The sequence below is a fragment of the Saimiri boliviensis genome, chromosome 15 (genome assembly GCF_048565385.1).
Source record: "Saimiri boliviensis isolate mSaiBol1 chromosome 15, mSaiBol1.pri, whole genome shotgun sequence".
Classification (NCBI taxonomy): Eukaryota; Metazoa; Chordata; class Mammalia; order Primates; family Cebidae; genus Saimiri; species Saimiri boliviensis.
Window position 1 is genome coordinate 8,448,798 of NC_133463.1, and position 22,202 is coordinate 8,470,999.

Genomic DNA, 22,202 nt, shown 5'->3' on the forward strand with positions numbered 1-22,202 from the left:
TTAAATGCAGTTAATTTCGTGCCAATTTTGATCACAACTTTGTTTGTTCTGATGAACTGTTTTTTGTAAGGGTTCTTAGGCAGACTTTGTTTTACATCTTCCTTGCTTTTTTCCCTGTGCTTTCTTTGCATAGACCTTTTCTTTTTTTCTTTCTTATGGTAAAATACATAAAAGTAACCATTAAAAAATTTTAAATTGTACAATTTAGTGGCATATAGTACATTCACAGTGTTGTTCAACAATCACTATCTATTTTTATAACATTTTATTTGATCCAAAAGAAAACCCTGTTAGGCAGTCACTCCCTGATGTCTTTCTACCAACCCCTAGCAACCTCTAATTCACTTTCCCCTTCCTTCCTTTCCCCTCCCTCCTTCCCTCCCTCCCTCCCTTCCTTCTTTCCTTCCTTCCTTCCTTCCTTCCTTCCTTCCTTCCTTCCTTCCTTCCTTCCTTCCTATTTGGTTGCTTTAAATTTTTTCTTGTTGTTGAATTGCTCTACTTAGGACTTTCAGTACAGTGGTGAACAGAAGTGGCAAAAATTATTATCCTTGTCTTAGTCCTGATTTTGGAGGATAGCTTTCCATCTTTTACCATTGAATATGATGTTATCAATTTTTTTTCTCCTAAGTGCCCTTTATTATATTCAGGAAATTTTTTCAATTTCTAGTTTGTTGAATTTTTTTTTTTTAAATCATGAAAGGGCATTGGATTTTGTCATAAACACACGCGCACGTGTATAGTTTTCTGACATCAGTTGAGATGACTGTGTTTTTCCCCTCTATTTTATTTATATGATATATTACATTGATATTAGTATGTAGAACCAATTTCCATTCCTGGGCTAAATCCTAGTTTGTTATGATGAATGATCTTTTTCATATGCTTCCGGATTCATTAGCTAGTTTTGTTGAAGAGGTTTGCATCTTTATAAGGCACAGTGGTTTATAGTTTTCTTTTCTTGTTATTTCTTTGTCTGGCTTTGTTATCAGCATAATGCTGACCTTGCAGAATGAGTTAAAAAGTATTCCCACCTCTTTTTTGGAAGTGTTTGGAATTAATTCTTTTAAAAAATATTGGATAGAATTCACCAGTGAAACCTTCTATCCCACGCTTCTTTTTCTTGGAAGGTTTTTTACTACTGATTCAATCTCTTTACCCTTTATAGGTCTATTCATATTTTTTATTTCTTTGAGTCAGTTTTGGTGGTCTATGCATTGCTAGAGATTTGTCCATTTCACCTAGGCTATCTAATTTGTGGGCATACTACTGCTCATAGTATTCTTTTATAATCCTTTTTATTTCTGTAACATCAATAGTAATGTCTCTACTTTTATTTTTGATTTTAGCAATTCTTTTTGCTAAAAGCTAGATTGGCTAAAGTCTATAAGTTTTATTGATGTTTTTAACAACCAAATTTCAGTTTCATTTGTTTTGTTGTTTTTATATTCTCCATTTTGTTTATCATCAGTTTATCTCTTCTTTCTTCTACTAGCTTAGGGTTTAGTTTCCTTTTCTTTTTCTGGTTCCTTAAGATGCAGAGTTAGGTTATTTATTTGAGCTTTTTCTTCTTTTTAAATGTAGCTGTTAATAGCTATAAATTTCCCTCAGACCTTTGCTTTTTCCATGTTTTTGTATGTTATATTTTTGTTTTCATTCATCTCAAAGTATTTTTTAATTTTCCTGCAATTTTTTATTTGTTCTTTGATCTATTTGTTGCTTAAGAGTATGTTGTTTAACTTACACATATTTTGAACTTTTCAGTTTGCTTTATAATACTGATTTCTATACATATATTTTGAACTTTTCAGTTTGCCTTATAATACTGATTTCTGGATTCATTCCATTGTTTTTGGACAAGATACTCTGTATGACTTGTCTTTTTAAATTTTCGAGACTTCTTTTGTTGCATAACATATGTTCTGTCCTGGAGAATGTTTCCTGTGTACTTGGGAAGACTGTTTGCTGTTGTTGGGTGGAGTGTGTTATAGATGTTACATCTAGGTGTTGTGTAATGTTCAAGTTCTTTATTTTCTTATTCTTTTCTCTAGTGATTTTACCCATTATTCAAGTGGTGTATTGAAGTCTCCAACTATTATCATAGAGAGTTTGTTTCTTAGTTCTGTTAAATTTTGCTTATTATATTTTAGTTCTGTCTTGTTAGGTGTGTACATGTTTATAATTCTTATCTCTTCTTAATGATTTGACCCCTTTTTCAATATATAATGTCTTTTTGGATTTTGTGAAATTATGTTGAAAGTTGTTCCCTTGGTTATTTATAGATAACAGTTGGAGATATTGGAAGACTCTTTAAGATTCGTATTGGTCATACCAACTCTGGACAGTCCCCTTCCTGGCACTGCAAGGAGGTAAGGATATATCAATACTTTCCCATTCTTTGCAAAATCCTCTGCATATTTCTCTCAGGAGTCAACCCATCATGCCTATAATGAGTTAATGGAGTCCCGTACCTTTTTAGCCAGTGTTTTCTTTAAGGCAGAAGTATCATGTACCCTTAATAATTAATTAATTCTTAATTGATTGAGGGAGGCACCTTAACTAAGCAATCCTTTCACCTCTTTGCAAAGAAAAAAAATGCCTTGGACTCTGGATAAACTCATATATTTTCTTCGATGTAGTTGCACTACTGATAAACAGATGACTAGCTGTATGTTATTTGCTTCAGAAATGTTGTAAAGATAGACCACTGTGTTGATGAAACAATAGTCTACTAGTAGACTTGAATGCCTGATCTGAAATTTAGTCTATTTATGCTAAGCAAGAAAATGCCCCTTGAGTATTTTTAAGATTGAAAAAAGGCTTAAATTTTCTACATTGTTCAGCATGAAAAATCCTACTTATTACCATGATTGTCAGTAAATGCAGCTCTTCAACATTGGAAATCATAGAGCTTGTCTTCCATTTTTGTGTATGGTATTTACATTTTCTGATATTTCTAACTATATACTCTTTAAACAAGTTCTCAAAATGTGAAAACCATCGACTCATTCCTGATACTCTTGGCAAACTTGCTCTTCTTGAGTTTTAACATGTGGAAAAATTAATGAAAAATTCATAGAAGATGAGTAATTCCTTGAAAACATTAAAAATTCCATTAGCAGGAATGTATAGTTGTTAATACTATCTTCTTTATGTTAAAGTTACAAAGGATTCTGAAAGCAGAATGAAAAAATAAAACATGAAAATACAGAATGTGAAATACTCTTTTATGCTATATAGAGCTTTTGAAGTATGATATTCAAATTTATTCTTAAGTGATCATATATGACAATAATATCTTTTTTCCTCCCTCTCAGTAAGGTAAACTAACACATGAAAATTATCATTAATCCTCCTGCTATTTCATTTGTTTGATAGCCAATAAGCCAGATTACATTCATTATGAAATTAGAATGCTGAGACAATCATTAGGGAATCTGAAAGATTTTGTATTATAGAGGAATAATATAAAAATCAGGCTGAAAATTTTTATTATCTTTCTCTCTATGGCAAGTATTCTTTCACTGCAAGGGAACTTTGCCTAAGGTTTACTTTGCTCTTGTTGAGCACCTGTGAAGAAGAGACACAGTCTTGATTGAAACTTTCCCTCTGAGTGTACAGATGCCCTTATCCAGCTTATCCATTTTTGCCAAAGTAAGATGCTAGATAATGGCTTGAAAATTTTCTTTTCAATTTTTGTAATACAGTTTAGAAGTTCAAAATTTGAAATTTTAAGTAATCCAACTTGTATGGGGATTTGAACAGAATCACTGATTCCATAATAGCAACAATAATGCATTTCTATAAAATAACCACATTGCTTTAAGAACCTTAATCTTGATTTTTTTTTCAAATGTAGTTAGGGAACATTACAAAATAAAAAGCTCAAAATCTTGAGTTATTTTCTGCTTCTCAAATGATCAGCTTTGGGCCTTAATTAAAATAATCAAATCAGACTTTCTTGGCAGTAGTAACCTTGCAAACAATAGTTATTCTCACTTGTTCTTAGGAAGACCTTCTAAAGGTGATAGTACATTGTATCAGAATCACACTTGCTATGCATTTATAAATGCAAATTCCTGAATCTGCCTGAGACGTACAAACCTTAGTAGGATCAGGTACTGAAAATCTGCCTTTTTTTCCTTTTTGAGACAGGGTCTCCATCTATTGCCCAGGCTGGAGTCCAGTGGCATGATCATGGCTCATTTTAGCCTTGACTTCCCAGGTTCAAGCGATCCTCCCACCTCAGCTTCCCAAGTGGCTGGGACTATATAGGCAGGCACCACCACACCTGGGTAATTTTTATTTTTTCTAGAGACGGAGTCTTGCCGTGTTGCTCTGGTTGGTCTCAAACTCCTGGGCTGAAGCAATCTGTCTGCCTTAGGCCCACAAAGTGCTGGGATTACAGGTGTGAGCCACTGTGCCTGGCTGAAAATCTGCCTTTTTAACAAAGTGATTTTGAAATCATTAAAGTTGAAAATCTCTGATTTAATTCATTTTCGAAAGGGTAAGATTAATTTAATAGTTAAAATAACATCTCACTGAAGCTTTTAAAAGAATAATAGTACTCTACTCAGAAAAGGCTAGATTTTAGTATCAGAAAACATAATTTTTACTTTATGTTGATTTTTCATATTTTTCAGTTTCTACCAGAATTTATTAACATTCTTGTTTGACTCCAGAATAAATGGATTAGGTGACCATATAAATAATTAGTTTTTGAATTTTGTTCATTGCTAAGGATCCAAGCGGGGGAGTCACATTAATTTGAATCTGTAGTGTGTGAAATCTAACCTTATACTAATATTTATAAGATCACTTTAAGCCAAAAAATTAATTTCTAAGAAGTTGAAACAGGGAAATAATATATTTCTAAAAATGTAAACATCTCTTTCCAAACAGGAAAATATTAATGACAGAAGATTTGGGAAGAGATTGCCATGTTTAATATAAACATTACAAAATGGAGACACTGGAAATAGAAAAATTTATCTGGGTGCACTGGTGTGTGCCTGTGGTCCCAGCTACTCAGGTGGCTGAGGTGTGAGGATCACTTCAGCCTAGGAGTTGGAGACCAGACTGGGCAATATATCAAGACTTTGTCTTTAATAAATAAATAAATAGGAATAGGAAGATTTTTAGATAGAGAAAAGAAATGCCATTGTACTTGAGACGGCAGTAAAAAAAGAAATTAGCACTGTCAAATTATCAACAATTTCTCATATTTAAGAAAATGTTCTCTGAGCTAAGTGGCAGTGTTTAACAAAAACTTGACATTTTGATAAAGCATTCCTACATTTTTGAAAGTAATATTATTGTTATTGTAGATACACTTGCATAATATGACTTCTGGAAAACAGTTTTATGTACCTGTTCAGCGATGGTTGGCACGAGATCGAGAGGATGGGGAAATCTGTCGAGAATTTCCTCTTTTAAGTAAAGGACAACCCGTCCTTCCAGGTAGGAGAGGGCTGACTCCAGGCAGCACAGATAAAACTTGTTTGCCTAAATGCTGAAGGACAGGGAACCAATAAACACATGTTGAGTGAATGAATGTTTAAGGACTGCTGGTTTCTTATCACATACCTCTCCGATGTGGCAGCTGCATCTAAATGTTTTTTAGTTGTTTCACATGCTGGCATCCAGGAATATGTTCTTGTCAACAGTAAGCCCTGTAGGAAGGTCAGCGGAAATGCTTCTTAATCAAAATAAGGAAATTAATTCTTAGGAGGTCATGAGAAAATTGAATGTCAAACGAAGTTACTCCAGGGCTAAGAAAGGCAAGTCAATGTATACTTTTCCCACCGTGCTCTGCCTCATTTTTGAATATTTATCTATTTGATTAGGAAATAAAAACACGACTGTCAATGACTTTCTAAATGTCTGGACAAAAGCAGAGATGTGTTTAAGCCCTGTGGAAATTTATAGCTGAGAATGAGCTCTTGTTTTACTTAGGGTTAGGTAGTCGCTGCTGCCCAGCAAGAATTCAGGGTGACTGTCCATAAGAACCATTTGCTCTTGGGTTTGCTGGCCTCTGCCTTGGAGGAGAATGGGATAAGGACATATGAGTTTATTAAATGGAGAGTTGGCAAAAAATAGATTTTTTTTTCTCCAATCCAGGCTATGTTCTATTAAAAATGTGATGTCTTAATTATCTAAATAAATAAATAAATAATAATAAGTCTTATCTGACATTAGGCTTAGGTACGTCCTGTGTAATTTTTTTGAGGGAACATAGACTGGTAAAACATTTGCACAGACTGGGATTCCTTTGTGGTTTTAAATAGGTGTGATCACTTTTCTTAAATTTCTGAAGTTAACATATTTTCGAAAAGACATGAATAGCCCTATTTACTGAAAAGTGAAGCATGAGCATTGTTCTCACCATTCGTAAGTATGTTTTTCACCGTCTATAAGCATTGCCATGCTGTTCTTCCTCATCAACCCACACGTTTCACCAGAGCAGATGTTCTCCAGGGCCCGTATTCCTACCCATTGTTAGTAATGATGCAGAGGTCACTTTTTGCTGCTGCTTTCCTAAAATTTTAACACAATTTTAACTGTTAAAATTCTGCTCAAAAGGCACACTCTGTAAATACATTCTGATTCTACTTGTCTTTTGTGTAGTGCTTGACCCTTACGGTTTATTAATAAAGATTTTTCTTTTCAGTTTCAGGACATGGCTTGGTATTCTAAACATACCCTATCATATGCTATCTATAAACCTGATAAACCTTTAGTTATCTAGGTCAGTGGTAGCTATAGCAAATGATGATTGGCCTTTGCCATATTTTTATCTAAAATTCTAGCTAAGATTGATGATGTGTCTGAAATTATATCATTAAAAACAGGTAACACCCTTCACTGGAGGTAGACACATAAGTTCTAGGTGGCACAAATAACAAAAGCTGGGTTAATGTCTTTTTTTTTTTCTATATTTTATTCCTTTAAGTTTTTAAAAACTCATGGTAGTTATTTGTCATTTAAAACAACAGTAACTCTAGAAGTTTTTGCCCAGTTTACCAGTGTATCATCATGTATACCTGAAAAAACTTTGTTGTCATTATGGAATTATTTTCTGCAAAGGATAAAGGTTCCTAAGAAAAAAACCAAAGGTGGGCTTGCAGGCCGTGTGAACTACTTTAAAAACAATTTTATTTTTAATTGTGATAATTAACGCAAACATTAAATTTACTATCTTAAACATTTTTAAGTGTACAGTTCACTTATGTTAAGTGTATTTACACTGTTAGGCAACATATCCTTAGAACTTCTGCATCTTACAAAGCTGAAACTCTATATCCATTAAATACTAATTCCCCTCAGTCCCTGCCCCACCGTAATTCTCTCAGCCCTTGGCAACTACATTTCTACTTTCTGTTTCTATGATTTTAACTACTTTAGATACATCATATGAGTGTAAGCATACAGTATTTGTCCTTTTGCGACTGGGTTCTTTTACTTAACGTAATGTCCTTGAGGTTCATCTATGGTATAGCATGTTAACAGAATTTTTTATTCTTTTTAAGACTGCATATTACTCCATCATATATACACCACAATTTCTTTATCCATTCATCTGACGATGGACATTAGGCTTGCTTCCACCTTCTACCTATTATGAATAATGTAGTGAACATGGGTGTGCAAATGTAAATATCTCTTTGAGATTCTACTTTCAACTCTTTTGGGTACATATCTAGAAATGGAGTTGCTGAATTATATGGTAATTCAATTTTTAATTTTTTGAGGAACCTCTATACCTTTTTCTATAGTGGTTGCACAATTTTAAGTCCCACAAGGGTTCCAGTTTCTCTGCATTCTCTCCATCACTTGTTTTTCTTCCATTAATACTGACCATCCTAATGGGTGTGAAGTAGTTTTTCTTTGTGGTTTTCATTTGCATTTCTGTAATAATTAGTGATACTGAATTTTTGTAGGCTTGTTGGCCATTTGTATCTATTCTTTGAAAAATTGTCTATTTAAGCTCTTTGCCTAATTTTAAATTGAATTGTCTCTTTTTTCATTTGTTGTTGTTTAGGTGAAGGAGTTCCTTATTTTTTTGGGATATTAACCTCTTATCAGATATATGATTTGGAAATATTTTTTGCAACTCCATAGGTTGCCTGTTTACACGAATGATTGTTGCCTTTACTGTGTAGAAGTTTTTAAGTTTGATGTAACTCCATTTGTTTATGTTTGTTTTTGTTGCATGTGATTTTGGTGTCATATTGAAGAAATAATTGCCAAATTTGATATTCTGAAGGTTTTCTCTTAAATTTTTTTCTAGGAGTTTTATGGATTTAGATTTTTATGGTTAGGTCTTTAATCTGTTTTTAGTTAATATCTGTATACGATGTAAGATGAAAGTTCAACTTTATTTTATTTTTTGCATGTGGATACCTAGTTTCGTCAACATCATTTATTGAAGAGAGCATCTTTCTCCTTGACAAGAGGTCTTGGCACCCTTGTCAAAATCATTTGACTGTATAATCGAGGGTTTATTTCTGATTTCTCTATTCTGTTCTATGTCTGTCTGTCTTTATCCCAGTACCACACTACCTTTAATACTGTTGCTTTGTCATATGTATTGAAATCAAGAAGTGTGAGGCTTATAACTTTGATTGTTTCAAAATTGTTTTGACTATTCAGGGGTCTCTTGGCAATCTATACGAATTTTTGTGTTTTTTTTTTTCCTATTTTTGTAAAAATTGCTATAGAGATTTTGATAGGGACTGCATTTAATCTGTAGATTGCTTTGAGTAATGTAGGCATTTTAACAATATCAAGTCTTCTAATCCACAAACATGGGGTGTCTTTCCATTTATTTGTATTTAATTTCTTTTAACAATGTTTTGTCGTTTCCATTGTACATACCTTTTGCTGCCTTGCTTTAGTATTAAGTACACTATTTTATTGTTTTTGGTGCTATTGTAAATGCAGTTGTTTTCTTAATTTCTTTTTGTATTATTCTTTGTTAGTATACAGCAATGCAGCTGCTTTTTGAGTGTTGATTCTGTTGTTTTAACTGTTTTTTTGTGTGTGTGTATGGAGCCTTTTAGAGTTTTTTGCATATATAACCTACGAACAGATAATCTTGCTTGTTCTCTTCCAAGTTGGATATCTTTTATTTGTTTTTCTTGTTTTGATTGCTGTAGCTAGAATATTCAGTCATATGTTGAATAGAAATGATGAGAGTGGGCATCCTTGTCTTTTTCATGATCTTAGAGGAAAAGCTTTTTGTCTTTCATCAATGAGTATTGTGTTAACTGTGAGCTTTTTATATGTTGCCATTATTATGTTGAGATAGTTTCCTTCTATTCCTAGTTTGTTGAGAGTTTTTATCAAGGAAGGATGTTGGATTATAATAATGCTTTTCTATATCAATGAAGTTTTGTGTTATTGTGGCATATTACATTGATTGATTTTCATATGTAGAACCATCCCTTCTATATCCAGGTATAAATGCAACTTGGTCACACTGTATGTGCTGGGGGTAGAGGAGGAGCTTAGGCATGTAAAATGCCATGAATTTTTCTACTGGCTTCGATGAGGCTCTTTTTGTCTTTGGGCTTGCCTGGGTGCAGGAACCTCTTAGCCAGTTTCTCGGGTTCTCACAGAGGCAAATATTCCAAGCATTGTTGTTATGACAGTGCCTCTGTGGGCAAATATGGGTCTAGGGCTTTGTTTTGTATCATCTTGCTGATGTCCTATGGGAACTTTGAATGAAACAACTATGTTGTATTTCAGTTTACCCAGTTGAATCCTGGCCAAATATGTCAATTAATTAAGAAAACTTTAGTTCATTTTTGTTATATATTTGTCTTTTAAGTTCTTATATGGAAAATAAAAGAACACCTCTGATTAGAATAGCACAAAGGTCATAGACTGCTGTTACTCTGATTCCCCTCCTCTTGTTTTCTCTATCCAATTTTAGCAAAGTCACTTGGTTTTTATAAAAGGAAAAATGAAATTTTGGAAAAATAATACGGAAGGCTGGGCATGGTGGTTTCCACTTGTAATCCCAGCACTTTGTGGGGCTGAGGCAGGTGGATCTCTTGAGTCCAGGAGTTCCAGACCAGCCTGGGCAACATGGTGAAACACCATCTCTTTTAAAATATATACATATAATTATATAATATCATTATGTATATATAATAGTAGATAATATACAAAATATAATTATTTTTTATATATAAAAATGTTACTACTTTAAAAAACTTTTGATATTATATATAAAACATTTTTTATATATAATACCTATCATTATATATGCATAATGATATTATAAAATGTATCTATAAATAAGCTGGGTGGTTGAGGATGCAGTGAGCCATGATTGTTCCACTGCATTCTAGCCTGGGTAACAGAGCCCGACCCTCTATCCAAAAAAATAAAAAGAAGGAAAAAATGAAAACAAATGGAGAAAAGTTATTAATCTTTAGAAAAGGATTGTCAAGTTAACCATCCCAGAAAGTAAATAAAACTTCCTTCAATAATTCCTACTTATAAACCTTCTGCATGAGCCGAGGAGGGAATGGAATATGAGGGAATATCAACTGATGTGAAAATCCAGAGGATGGAGCTGGTGTAGGAGGGCAGTACAGGACTGTTTTTGAATTCAAAGAACTCTTGAATCAGAATCTTTTTCTATCTTCTTCTGGTACTTCATGTGCATGAGTATTAGGTATTTTGTTATTATCCTATAGGTCCCAGCTCATTTTTTTAAAAAAATATTTTTCTCTATTGTTAGAGTGGATGCCTTCTGTTTATTATCTTCAAGTTTGTTTGTGCTCTCCTCTGCTCTCTCCAGTCTGCTCTTGAGCCTGTTCAGTGAGTTTTAAAGTATGTTTATGATCCTTTTTTTTCAGTTCTAAAATTTCTATTTAGTTCTTTAAATTTTCCATTTCTTTGCAGGGATTTTCCATTTCTCTATTGGTTTTAAGGGTGTTCGTGATTGTTTGTAGTAACATTTGTATCCCAACTGCTTTGAAAACTTTGCCAGATAATCAGTACCCATGTCATCTCAATGGTGATGTCTCCATTCTCTTTTCCTATGTGAGTTGATACTTTTCTTGTTCTCAATATTCCAAGCATTCATATTATATCCTGGGAATTTTATATATTATTATATGAGACACTAGTTCTTATTTAAATCCTAAGGAGAATTTTGATATTTTGTTTTAGTACACAGTTGACTACTGGTTAATTTCAGGTCATAAATTCTAACCTGTCTTATGTGGGCTGTGGTTCCAATGTTAGTTCAGTTTTTAAAGCCTCTGAAGTTTCTTGGATCTTTCTTTTGGTTCTTGGCTTAGAAAACTGAGATTTTAGTTATCCTGTTACGCTATGTACTTCTATGGTCTTCCTGTTTGGAAGGAAGACCCCATTGAAGCCCAGTTCTACCAAACAGAAGAGAAAGTTCTCTCCTTCAGAATGTTGGCTTCTACGTGCTCTTCTTCCCAGGCACAGGGATGTAAGAAAATAGAGAAATGCAAGTAAGAAAATGGTAGCATGTCTACATCTTCTCTTCTCTGTATGTGAGGAGTTCCCTTTCCTGCCTCCTGAACCAGAACTGGAGAGCTTCTACCAAGCCCCCATATCTGAGGTCCAGTGCCTATTTCCAGGTCTCTGGTACATTGAATCCAGGCTGGGGGCTGTGGAGGAGGAGAAATGGTAAACTCACAGTTGCTTTGTGTTACTTTAAATTTTGATCTTCTTCCCCACCCCTCCTGCTGCTGTTCACTTTTTGATCTCCATATAGCTGTTCTATGCATTCTGTCAAAGTTTTATAGCTGCATTCAATAGGAGAAACTGGATGGTGTGGGTTACTCCATGTTACCTGGAGCTAGAACTCTTAGTTGGATTTCTGTACAGTAGTCCCCTGTTATCCACGGGTTTTGCTTTCCTTGGTCTGAGTCCCCGAAAGTCAGTTGGTGTCCAAAAATAATAAGTGCAAAATTCCAGTAACAGGCAATTCATAAATTTTAAGTTGTGTGCCATTCTGTGTGTCATGAAATCTTCTGCTATCCTGCTCCATCCTGCCTTGATGTGAATCACGCCTTTGTCTAGTGAATCCACACTGCCTGTGCTCTCTGCCTGTGCGTCACTTAGTAGCCATCTTGGTTGTTATATCAACTGTCACAGTATCATAGTGCTTGTGTTCAAGTAACCCGTATTTTACTGAATAATGGCCTCAAAATGCAAGAACAGCGATGCTAGCAATTTGGATATTTCGAAGAGAAGCTGTGAAGTACTATCTTTAAGTGAAAAGGTGAAAGTTCTTGACTTAACATGGAAAGAAAAAAAAAAGCATGTCACATTTAGTAAGATTTGTGGTAAGAACAAAGTTTTTGTTTTTGCGAACATTAGATTGTTATAATTAATCAATTTTATTGTTATTGTTAATCTCTTATGGTGCCTAATTCATAAACTAAACTTTATTACAGGTATGTATATGTAGGGAAAACATACTTTATATAGAAGTTGTTACTATCTGTGGTCTCTGGCATCCACTGGGGGTCTTGGAACTTGTCTACCATGGGTAAGAGGAGACTTCCGTACTTAATTTTCTGTTATATGAGTAATGCCTGGCACTTAAAGTTTTTTTTCTTATGTTGTCAGTGACAATATATGAAGTGAATGTGGCAACAGGTGAGCTATGGAATGCTGGAACAACAGCAAACGTCTACATTTCTATCCATGGAGAAAAGGGAGATACGGGATCCAGAAAACTATTTAGATCGAAGAGCGCCTTCAATTTTTTAAGAGGACAAGTAAGCAAAATGTCCTTTCATTTAAAAAAGATTAATCATGGTAAAAACACATAAAATAAGATTTACCATTGTAACTATTTTAAGAGCATTTTAAGTGCAGTTTAGTAATGTTAAGTATATTCACATGGCTGTGCAATGAATCATCAGAATTTTTCATCTTCCAGAATTGGTAATCTAATAATTAACGACTCCCAATTTCTTCTTCCCTTCTGTCCCTAGTACCCACCATTCTACTTTCTATTCCTGTATATTTACTTCTGATACCTCATGTAAGGGAAGTAATGTAGTAATTGCCTTTTGTGACTGGCTTATTTCGCTTAGCATAATGTCCTCAAGATTTACCTGTGTTAAAGCATATGACAGGATTTCCTTTCTTTTTAAGGCTAAATAATACTCTATTGTGTGTAAACAAAATAACTACATTTTGTTTATTATTTCATCCATTAATGGACATTTGGGTTGCCTCCACCTCTTGGCTATTATAAATAATGCTGTTGTGTACATGGGTATGCAAATATCTCTTTGGGCTCATCTTTTCAATTATTTTTGATATATGTTTAGAAGTGGGATTGCAGAATCATATCGTAGTTTGTTTTTAATTTTTTTTGAAACTGATGTACTGTTTTCCATAGTGGTTGCACCATTTTACAATCCCACCAACAGTGCACAAGGGTTCCAGTTTCTTTATCTCCTTGCCAAGGCGTGTTAATTTTTTTTTTTTAATGTAACCATCCTAATGGCTACGAAGGGATATCTCATTGTGCTTTCTATTTACATTTCTTTATTGATTAGTGATGTCGAGCATCTCTCACATGCTTATCGGCCACTTGTATATAATCTTTGGAGAAATGTTTATTCAAGTACTTTGCCCATTTTAAAGTTGGGTTATTTGCAGGAATAGAAAACTAAATACTACATGTTTTCATTTATAAGTGGGAACTAAATATGGTGTTCTCATGAACACAATGAGAGCAACAATAGACACTGAGATGTGGAGAGGGATGGGAAAGAAGGAGACAAGGATTGAAAAACTGTTGGGTTCTATGCTTAGTACCTGGGTGATGGGATCATTCATATCCCAAACCTCAGCATCACATAATATACTCAGTTAACACACTGGCACATGTACTGCCTGAATCTAAAATAAAAAAAATTGGGTTATTCATTTTTGTTGTTGAATTGTGAAAGTTCTTTATTTATTCTGGAACTTAAACCTTTGTATTTCCTCTTTGTTGAAATTCTCGCTTGGTTCATTCATTGCTCTCCTGACCTCAGTATCTTTGTGACTGTTATTTTGAATTCTCCGTTGAGTATGTCAGTTAGCTCCATTTCTGGAAATTAATCTTGTTCTTTTGTTTGGAACATATTGCCCTTTTTTCCTTCATTTTCTTTGACTCTATTAGTTTCTATGTATTAGATGAGACAGCCACCTCTCCTAACCCTGTAAAATTGGCTTCATGTAGGAAATAGACCTCATTGATCAACTTGGCAGAGATTCAGTGCCTCTCAAACTTGTGTATTTGTCCCAACTACAGTCTTTGCTTTTATTGACCCCCAGGAGTTTAGGGTGTGCCAAGTCCTATCATTGCCTAGAGGTAGGTAAGATAGAAGCCAGGCCCTTAAGAAGCAGCTGGAAAAGCTGGGTTGCTAGATGTATGATCAAGTTCCATTTTTCTTCAGGCAGAACCTGAGAGCTGGAATTTATCTCCCACTCACTCTGCATTAAGCTGGGGAGAGGATTTATGGCAAATGCCTGCACTTGTGTTCAGACCACACAGTTGCATTGTTCTTTGTTGCCCCCAAAAGCCTAGCAAAGACCCAGTTCCGTCAGCTCTCGGAGATAGGTGGGTCAGCTGGAGACTTGTTCTGTCTCTGAAATGAACCAAGGGAAAGAGCTGTATGAAGTGTTCAGGCACTCAGTAGATTACTGATTGCTTGTTCTGTCACTGCCTGGATGCAAGATAATTAAAAATCTAACCAGTGGAAATCAGCTGGGAAACCTAAGACATTAGGTGTGCAGTCAAACCCCTTTCAAAGAAAAACTAAGTGCTGGGGTTTTTGCCTGCTCTCTCTGTATGAAGACAGGAGAAGGGTGCTGCAAGTTCTCCTTACCTGCTTAAACCGTCTCTTCATTCTCAGTAGTCCCTGGGGTACTTAAGAATACCTGTCCCTGTAAGCGCCCACAGCTAGAGGCCAGTCCCTCAGGTAGAAGCTGTAAAAGATGGGATATTCAATGTATGGACAAACTCCTTCCAGGCAGAAGATGGCGATTGGCTTTATCACTGGAGCCAGCTGGGGAAGAAGGCATTGTGTTCAGGTTCACAAAGGACTTCTAATTACTTATCACCAACGAGATGCAGGCTAGTTAGAAGCCCAATTCTGGGGCAACATCTGAGAAAGTGTAAGTCCAACCATTTCTAATGGGAAGATGGGATTTGGGTATTTTTGCTTGCATGCTCTGTGGTAAGCCTTATGTGGGACTGCTGCTGGAAATGTTCTTGTACCCACTTAAAATTGCCTCTTTGTTTTCTGTGGTACCAGGAAATTTTCAGATGCTGAGCCCCAACATTTCCAGAGGTAGGTGATTTAGGAGCCAGTTGTTTAGGTGGGAGCTACGAAAGTTGGGATGCTCAGTGTGTGGAGAAACTCTTTTCAGGGAGAAGCTGGAGACTTGGTTTTATTGCTGCAGTGAGAAGACATGGGAAGTACCCACATGCCTATTCAGGCTTTGGGAACTTTACTAATTTCCTGCCTTCTGGGCTTTCAGATGTACTCTAGTTAGAAGCCCTGACCCCTAGGTAGCAGTTAGGATTATGTGCAGTGAAACCTCTTCCAGCGAGAAACTGGAAGTTAGACCTATACCCAGTGTAGGGGTATAGCTGCCTGTTTAAAACCTCCTCCTAGTTCTTTGTGGTTCCAGGGGATTTTCAAATGCCCAGCCCCATCTGCTCTGAGAGGCAGTTGATGTAGGAGCCAGTCCCTTGGATAGCAACCATAAAAGTTCGGTTTCCTCCTCCACAATCCCTCAGCCTGGACTCATTGCATGAGAAACCTGGAAGTAGGCACTGGACCTCAGATTTGGGGGCTCAGCAGAAGCCCTCTAGTTCTGGTTCAGGAGGCAGGAAAGGGAACTCTTCATGTATGGAGCAGGTGCAGATAGGCCACCGTTTTTTTTTTAACTTTCATTTTTCTATTTTTGTACATCCCCATGCCTGGGAAGAGAAGCACATGGGAGCCAACCTTCTGAAGGAGAGGAACTTGCGCCTCTGTTTGGTAGAGCTGGACTTCAATAGGGTCTTCCTTCCAAACAGGAAGATTGAAGAATTGCCCAGCACAACAGAATAGCCAAAGGACAGAAACTAAAGAGTGGTGGCATGTCTGCACCTTCTTTATATGTGAAGAGTTCTCTTTCCTGCCTCCTGAACCAGAACTAGAGGGCTTCTACTGAGCCCCCAAATATGAGGTCCAGTGCCTATTTCCAGTTTTCTGGTGGAATGAGTCCAGGCTGAGGGGTTGTGGATGGTATGTCCAGAATTCTGTCTCGTTTGAAGGCTGCCTGAGAAACTGGTTTATGTCTCCCCTAACTTGGAGCCATAACAGAAATGGCAGATAGTTCAGAAGCCTGGAAAACAGAGGCCAGCCCTGCAGCATGTTTTTGCAGCAAAGATTCTTCAGTATAGCAGATAGACAACAAGGCAAGCAAGAGACTGTGGGCTCCGGATGAGAAACAAATACTTCCTTTTTGAACCTGGAGAAGTTCCTGACTGTGCAGTGTTATTTCTGGGGTGTGGTTTGTGGCAGGAGCTTGTCTCAGCCTTTTTTAAACCTGTTTTGATGTGGATGTTTTCTTAGTTTCCCAGTGTGTGTGTGTGTGTGTGTTGCAAGAAGTGTCTGGATTTCCCTTCAAGGGAATTGATGTATTTGTATTTGTTTATTTGATACGTCCATGGAAGAATTGAAAGTCAGAATTCTCTTATTCTGCCATATTGCTGACGAAACCACCCAATGATGGTTTAAAGAGTGAGCTGTTTAATTTCCACATATACGTGAACATTCCAGTCACCTACTATTGTTTTCTAGTTTTGTTCCACCATGATTGGAAAAGACACTTTCTATGATGTTAATTTTCTTAAATTTGTTAAGACTTGTTTGTGAACTAACTTGTGATCTCTCGTGAATAATGTTCCATGTTTGTTGGTGGTTCTGCATATGTCTGTTAGGACCAGTTGGTTTATGATGTTGGTCATGTCCTCTTGCTTTATTGATCTTTTGTCTCATTCTTCTCTCCATTTTTAAAAGTGGGGCATTGAAATCTCCTATTTTTGTGTTGCTATTTTTCCCGTCAATTTTGTAAAAGTTTGCTTTATGTATCTATGTATATATATCTATATAGAGAGGTTATAGGTGAAGTCATAAATTAATAGATATTAATTAACATATATTAAACCAAAAGTTTGCTTTATATATATGTGTATATAGAGAGATTATAGGCAAAGTCATAAATTAATATATATTTCTCCCTTCCATTTTGTTAAAGTTTGTGCTCTCTCTTTCTCTCTCTCTTTATATATATGTAGAAAGAGAGAGTTTATAGGCAAAGTAATGGATTAAGATATGTATTAGTTAATATATATTAAACAAAACGTTTGCTTTATATATATGTTTATATACAGAGAGATTATAGGCAGTCATTAATATATATGTATGTGTATATACACATACATACGTATATATGTAACTGATGTTAGGTGCATATATATTTATGAATATATATATATATGTATATGACATTAAGTCCTGATGAATTAACCATATTATCATTATATAGTAGCTTTCTTTGTCTCTTGTGACAGTTTTGGAATTAAACTCTATTTTGTCTGGTATAAATATGGCCACTCTCTCCCTCTTTAGGTTTTTATTTGCACAGAATTTCTTTTTCTATCGTTTCACTTTCAACCTATGTATATCCTCAGATCTCTTGTAGATAGTATAGTTAGATCTTGTTTTTTTAAATACATTGAGACCATCTATGTTATTATATGGAGTTAATCCATTTACATGTAAAGGAATTACTGATACGGAAGGACTTATTATTGTCATTTAGTGAATGGTTTTCTGGACGTCTTGGAGCTTTCCCCTCCTGCGTTTCTCTCTTACAGCCTTCATTTGAGTCTCATTAATCTTTTTGTAGTGACTTGCTTTGATTCCCTTCTCCTTTCCATTTGTGTGTGTTCTGTAGATATTTTCTTTGTGGTTCCTGTTGCAATTATATAAAACATCTTAAAGTTATAATATTCTATTTTAGATTGATAACAGCTTAACTTCAATTATACACAAAAATTGTCCCCCTTTACGGCTCCAAACTCTACTTTATTGATGTCAGAAATTACATCTTTATATATTGCATACCTACCTTTGTCTTTTAAAGTCTATGCAACAAGTAAAAGTGGATTTATGCACCAAAATTAAAATAATACAAATTTCTAATGTTTGTCCATTTATTTCCTTTATGGAAGAACTTTTTATTTTCTCCCCTCCCTCCCTCCCTTCCTCCCTGCCTCCCTTCCTTCCTTCCTTCCTTCCTTCCTTCCTTCCTTCCTTCTCTCCCTCCCTCCTTCCTTCCTTCCTTTCTTCCTTCCTTCCTTCTCTCCATCCCTCCTTCCTTCCTTCCTTCCTTCCTTCCTTCCTTCTCTCCCTCCCTCCTTCCTTCCTTCCTTCCTTTCTTCCTTCCTTCCTTCCTACCTTCCTTCCTTCTCTTTTTTCTTTTTCTTTTTTTTTGAGATAGGGTCTCACTCTGTTCATTCTGGAATCCAGTGTACTGATCTCGGCTCACTGCAAGCCTCTGCATCCCAAGCTCAAACTTCATAATTTCATATGCTTTCATGTTGCTATCTAATGTCCTTTTGTTTCAGTTTGAAAAAACTTCTTTAGCATTTCTTGTATTGTAGGTCTAGTGATAATGAGATTACTCAGTTTGTATATCTGGGAAAGTCTTAATTACTTCTTTACTTTTGAGAATTTTGCCTGATGTAGAATTTTCGGTTGAGAGGTTTTTTTTTTTTTTTTTTTTTTTTTTTTTCTTTTAGCATTTTGAATTTATAATCCTGTTGCCTTTTAGCCTGCATGGTTCCTACTTAAATTTACTCATAATTTTATAGACTCTTCTTCATACATGATGAGCTGCCTTTCTCTTGCTGCTTTCAAGATCGTCTCTTTGAAAGTCACCAGTTTGATTGTAATGGGTCTAAGTGTGGATTTCTTTTGGTTTATTTTAGGTTTAGCCCACTGAGCTTTTTGAATTTACATGTGCATTTCACTCCTTAGATTTTAGAAGTTTTTGGCCATTACTTTTTTCCAAAAAGCTGTGTGCCCCTCTGTTCCTTTCTTCTCCTTTTAAAATTTCAGCAATGCATATATTGGCCTGCTTGATGGTGTCTCATCAGTTTCTTATGCTCTCTTCACTTTTTTTCATTCTTTTATTTTGTTGCTACCTTCTTGATGATTTCAACTGACCTGCCTTCAAGTAAGCCGATTCTTCTGCTTTATTAAATCTGATATTAAACCCCATCAGTGAATTTTTCAATTCAGTTATTATATTAACGGCTTTAGAATTTCTGCTTGATTCTTTCTTCCAGTTTCTATCTTTTTGTTGATATTCTCATTTTATTCATGTCTGAATTTACTGATTTCATTTAGTTGTCTCTCTGTATTCTTTTTAGCTCATTTAGCATTTTAAGATTGTTGTCTTAAATTTTTATTAGGAAGTTTAGAGATTTGCATTTCTTTAGGGTCTTTTCATGAAGCCATTCGTTTCTTTGAGTGGGCCATGTTTTTTCTTTTTTTGTAAGCTTTGTGATCTTTTATTGATATTTGAACATTCAAAAATACAAGCACACCTCACAGTCATTATGGACTGGCTTTACTAGGAGAAAACTCGCGTTGATCAGCCCAGGTGGAGGTTTGGGACCTCTTAAACCTTTTCTGACAATGTGTCTTCCCTGGGCTTATGTATTTGATTTTAAATAATTAATTTCCTTAAGTGCTTGCCCTTGTTTCTTTTTTTTTTTTTTTTTTTTTTTTAGACAGAGTTTCGCTCTTGTTACCCAGGCTGGAGTGCAATGGCGCGATCTCGGCTCACTGCAACCTCCGCCTCCTGGGTTCAGGCGATTCTCCTGCCTCAGCCTCCTGAGTAGCTGGGATTACAGGCACGCGCCACCATGCCCAGCTACTTTTTTGTATTTTTAGTAGAGACGGGGTTTCACCATGTTGACCAGGATGGTTTCGATCTCTCGACCTCGTGATCCACCCGCCTCGGCCTCCCAAAGTGCTGGGATTACAGGCTTGAGCCACCGCGCCCGTCTGTCCTTGTTTCTTAACCAGAGCCCACAATCTCTTCTTTGCCTCGTTTGTCTGCTGTACTGAAGAAGCTTTGTTGAAAACACAGGCTGCAGGGCTGGCCTCTATCTTTTAGCCTTCCAGACTATCTGCCATTTCTGTCATGGCTCCAAGTCAGGGGAGGCATAATCCCGTTTCTCAGGCAGCCTTCAGACAAGACAGAATTTTGGATGTATGGTCTACTTTTTGTTTCTGTTGTGAGGGAAGTTCTGGAGTGTGGGTGGTTTCCTTCTTGTTATACTGTACTATGACAGGTAGCGGTAGGGCAAGGGCATGTAAAATGCCTTGAACTTCTCTGCCCTTTTTGGATGAAGTCCTTTCTTGGCTATGCATTGGCCTGGGGGCTGCATCTCTCAAGTGGTCGCTAAAGTTTTCAAAAAAGAGTTTGCTAGTTCTTACGTTATTGTTAACTTAGTATCTCCATGTGTAAACTGGAGCCTGGAGCTTCCTAATCTGCCATCTTCTTGACATCTCTTCCTTCTTTGTTGATGTTTAAATCTGTATGTATATTGTTAAATGTGGATAATTATATACAGCAAATTTTATTTTTGAATGTAGAAGCCGAATACATTGTTATTTTATTACTAATAATATGCATATATTTAAATTTTTCTTTTATTGAGTAAATTATAGACAGTTGATCCTGTTATATTAATCTCAGCCTTCCTTGATGACCCAACTAGTTCTTAATATCAGGATATTTTCATTATATGTTTCTTCTCTTTTCCTTAGAGTTCTCTACATCGATTATTATCAATATCATAACTCATAATTTTCATTTATTGCATAGAGAAGTCCTGCTTTTCTAACCATTCTGTTTGGTGGATAAAGGGATAATAATGTTATCCATTAATTTGTACCAGGCATGAACAGTATTTTTTTTTAATGAATGCTAATAACAGTTTTGTTTCTCATTATTACATTCTTAATAGTGCGCTCACGGAGAGACAAAGAGGTTCAAAAGAAAATAGTCTTATTACATGTCAGAGGAGCTGAGCTCTAATCTTAGATCTGTGCTTCAACTTTTTTGTCTGTAGAAGGGATTTTTTTTTCCTTTAGCAATTTTTAAAGACAAAATAAAATGCACCTGAAAATATTTTGAAACATAATACACTATACAAAAGTTTTTTTTTTTTGTTTTCTTATCTTTTTTTTTAAGTTTGGATCATGTATTTTTCTTGCACTGAAACATATACCATTATCTTTGATTTTATTGAAAGTATTCCGTGATGTTCACTTTTTGTCTACATTCTGATTATATAAACCACTGGAGCACAGCTATGGCTCCTTTTAATTGTAAATTCATTTTTACAATCAGTTTTTACTGGCTGGGTGTGGTGGTGCATGCCTGTAATCCCAGCACTTTGGAAGGTTAAGGCAGGCAAATTGCTTGAGCCCAGGAGTTCGAGACCAGCCTGGGGAGCAACATAGTAAAACCTCATCTCTACAAAAAATGCAAAAATTATCTGGGCATGTGTCACAAGCCTGTAGTACAGATACTCAGAAGGCTGAGGTGGGAGGATCTCTTGAACCCAGAAGGCAGAGGTTGCAGTGAGCCAAGATTGTGCCATTGCACTCCAGCCTGGGTGACAGAGGGAGATCCTGTCCCCCCCACCAAAAAAAAAAAACAAAAAAATTACTGCATTTTAATTTATACTCTTGGTATAAATCAGAGTTATAGTCTAGATCTAATTACAGTGTTTGATTCGTTATAGACTGACACCTTTTTCTTGGAGGCTGTGCACCTTGGACATTTGTGCAAGATTGTGATAGGCCATGATGGACTTGGCCCAGGTAAGGCTCCTACACAGGGAGTTCGTGAAGGTGTGATTCCACTGTATTTATGTGAAACTCTGTTCTGATCTAGAAAATACTGTGGAAAATTTGTAGAAAACAGACCTTTATGTATTGACTATGTGAAATCTAAATATTGTCCTCAAATATTCTTTAAAATTTAACTAGATGTATTTTTCTTCAAAATGTTAGCGGTTTGGCCAAGGGGACAATCTAGGATGGGCCTAAATGCTAGAAAGA

At 35.7% G+C, this 22,202-nt stretch overlaps 1 protein-coding gene across 1 annotated transcript in view; it reads left to right on the top strand.

Annotated features, from left to right (window-relative positions):
* RP1 (RP1 axonemal microtubule associated) overlaps positions 1 to 22,202 on the top strand; it is a 302,959-nt gene that overhangs the window by 79,030 nt on the left and 201,727 nt on the right. Inside the window, exons 7-10 of the mRNA XM_074386610.1 lie at positions 2,280 to 2,366; positions 5,325 to 5,457; positions 12,622 to 12,773; positions 21,884 to 21,962. Of these exons, the coding sequence (XP_074242711.1) occupies positions 2,280 to 2,366; positions 5,325 to 5,457; positions 12,622 to 12,773; positions 21,884 to 21,962 (451 nt within the window). The remainder of the gene's footprint in view (positions 1 to 2,279; positions 2,367 to 5,324; positions 5,458 to 12,621; positions 12,774 to 21,883; positions 21,963 to 22,202) is intronic.